The 1,876-nt window shown below is 35.4% G+C and overlaps 1 protein-coding gene across 1 annotated transcript in view; it reads right to left on the minus strand.

Annotated features, from left to right (window-relative positions):
* Positions 1-1,101, minus strand: part of SPATA16 (spermatogenesis associated 16) — a 398,638-nt gene extending 397,537 nt beyond the window's left edge. Inside the window, exon 1 of the mRNA XM_006861849.1 lies at positions 467-1,101. Coding sequence (XP_006861911.1) covers positions 467-1,078 — 612 coding nt within the window. The 5' untranslated portion in view covers positions 1,079-1,101. The remainder of the gene's footprint in view (positions 1-466) is intronic.
* Between the last annotated feature and the right edge of the window lie 775 nt (positions 1,102-1,876).

Genomic DNA, 1,876 nt, shown 5'->3' on the forward strand with positions numbered 1-1,876 from the left:
AATTATGTATCTATTATCAGCCCATGCTAAAAAGTAGTGATGGTTATGGTTAATTATGAAGACTCCATATCAAAAAAGGAACAATTCATAAGACCTCTTATTACCTATTTCTGGAGAATCTACATTTTATCCACTAACATTGCACTAAAATTTTATGTTCATCTGAATTACAAAGCCAACCACATTTTTATATATTTTAGCATCCATGGCAGGGCTTGTTAAGAGAGAAAGCATGAGGTATGCTTTTGGAGTTATTTCTACATGCGAAGTGTACTCAGGCATATTAATTTGCAGGCATATCTTATTTGCTTTATGTAAACTGGGAACCTTATAATCCTGATATCATTAAACATTTTCGCCCTATGATCACTGTTCATTATGGTATGATTAGAAATACTCAATGTAATTGCAGCTTTCCATTTCACAGCTTCCTGCCACCAATCTATATATATTTTTAATCCCATACCTCAAGTGCTGTTCTGAATTGTCCTGCTGCCACGGCATATTTCTTCTGTCTGTAGCAAGTGCTGGCATCCTTTAAGGCTACCTGAAGCCATTTGTCAATCTGAGGCGGAAAGCTGAAATTAGGTACACTCAAAGTGTCTACTATTTCAGTAGCTCGGCATGTTGGTGGAATCCCAGTGGACATGGAGAACTCTGCAAACTCATAGCTTACGTGCTCTTCATCAACGTACACCAACTTCATTTCCACATCCATTATGTTCTTCAGGGGAATGTGAGGCAGAGGCATGGTGATTAATTGATTGTCAAGTTCTATTATCTTTGCCTCTTTTTTCCCAGTTGGCTTTTCTTCACCTTCTGCCTTCCGTTTTAAGGTTAGTCTCTCAAACTCATTGCTTTGTTTTTCTTTGATGCTCTTTGCCATTTTTATTCTTTCAACTGTGATTTCTACTTGTTTGCCTCCACAGTTTTTCTTAATCTCTAGTGGCATTTCCAAGATGGTTGGTAAATTGGCTATGGTGGCCATTTTCTTGTTTGTGTTTATCTTTGTAATAAGCTGATCATGATAGGCCCTGGTCACTGTATTCTCCAAACTTCTATGGCTTCCTAAAGCCATTTGATGGCTCCACAAATCTCCTATGGGGTGACAAGAAGAAAATAATTCAAAGAAGGAAATAATTAAAACAATATTTTGAAATTCCACTGATTTAGACTAGAGTCTACTTCGTGTAAAACACTGTTTTATTCATTTACAGGTATTTACTGTCTTAGGAAAAAAAAAACAACTGTGTACATATCATCAGCTGACTACACTTTTCCTAGGCCAGAATAAGTTTAAATCTTAAAATACAGCAAGAAAAGAGTTTGGTGAAAACATTTTTAGACCATGTCTTAAAAAAATAATCCTCCATAGCTGAACAACCTTGAAAGAACATTTTTAGGGGGTGCCCAAATTCACTGAATAGGAAAATCTTACACATAACACTGAGGACAAAAAATATTTTTTAAAAATCCATCTCAATATTAATTTCCTAAGAAAGGCAGGTGGTCTAGAACTCATTATAAAATACACTGTTAACCTGCATAATAGACTTGAGAGGCCAAAGAAACCACAGCTGTTTCCACTGAAAAGTTTCCAGAAATGTTGGGAGCACAATGCTTCCTTGATTTTTTACTTCTATTAATAATGATAATCTCAAATTTAAACATCTTTTGAGGCAACTATTATTCAAAACAGATTTTAGAGTAGAAAAGTATGACCTTCAACTCACATTAATATTGAGACACATATTCATCTTGAGTTTGTATGTCTGTTGTTAAGTGACATTGAGTAGGTTCTGACCCATGGCGACTTTTGTGTACAATACAATGAAACACTGCCTGGTTCTGCACCATTAATTATAGCAACACTTGA

Source organism: Chrysochloris asiatica, unplaced genomic scaffold (assembly GCF_000296735.1).
Source record: "Chrysochloris asiatica unplaced genomic scaffold, ChrAsi1.0 scaffold00043, whole genome shotgun sequence".
NCBI classification, from domain to species: Eukaryota; Metazoa; Chordata; class Mammalia; order Afrosoricida; family Chrysochloridae; genus Chrysochloris; species Chrysochloris asiatica.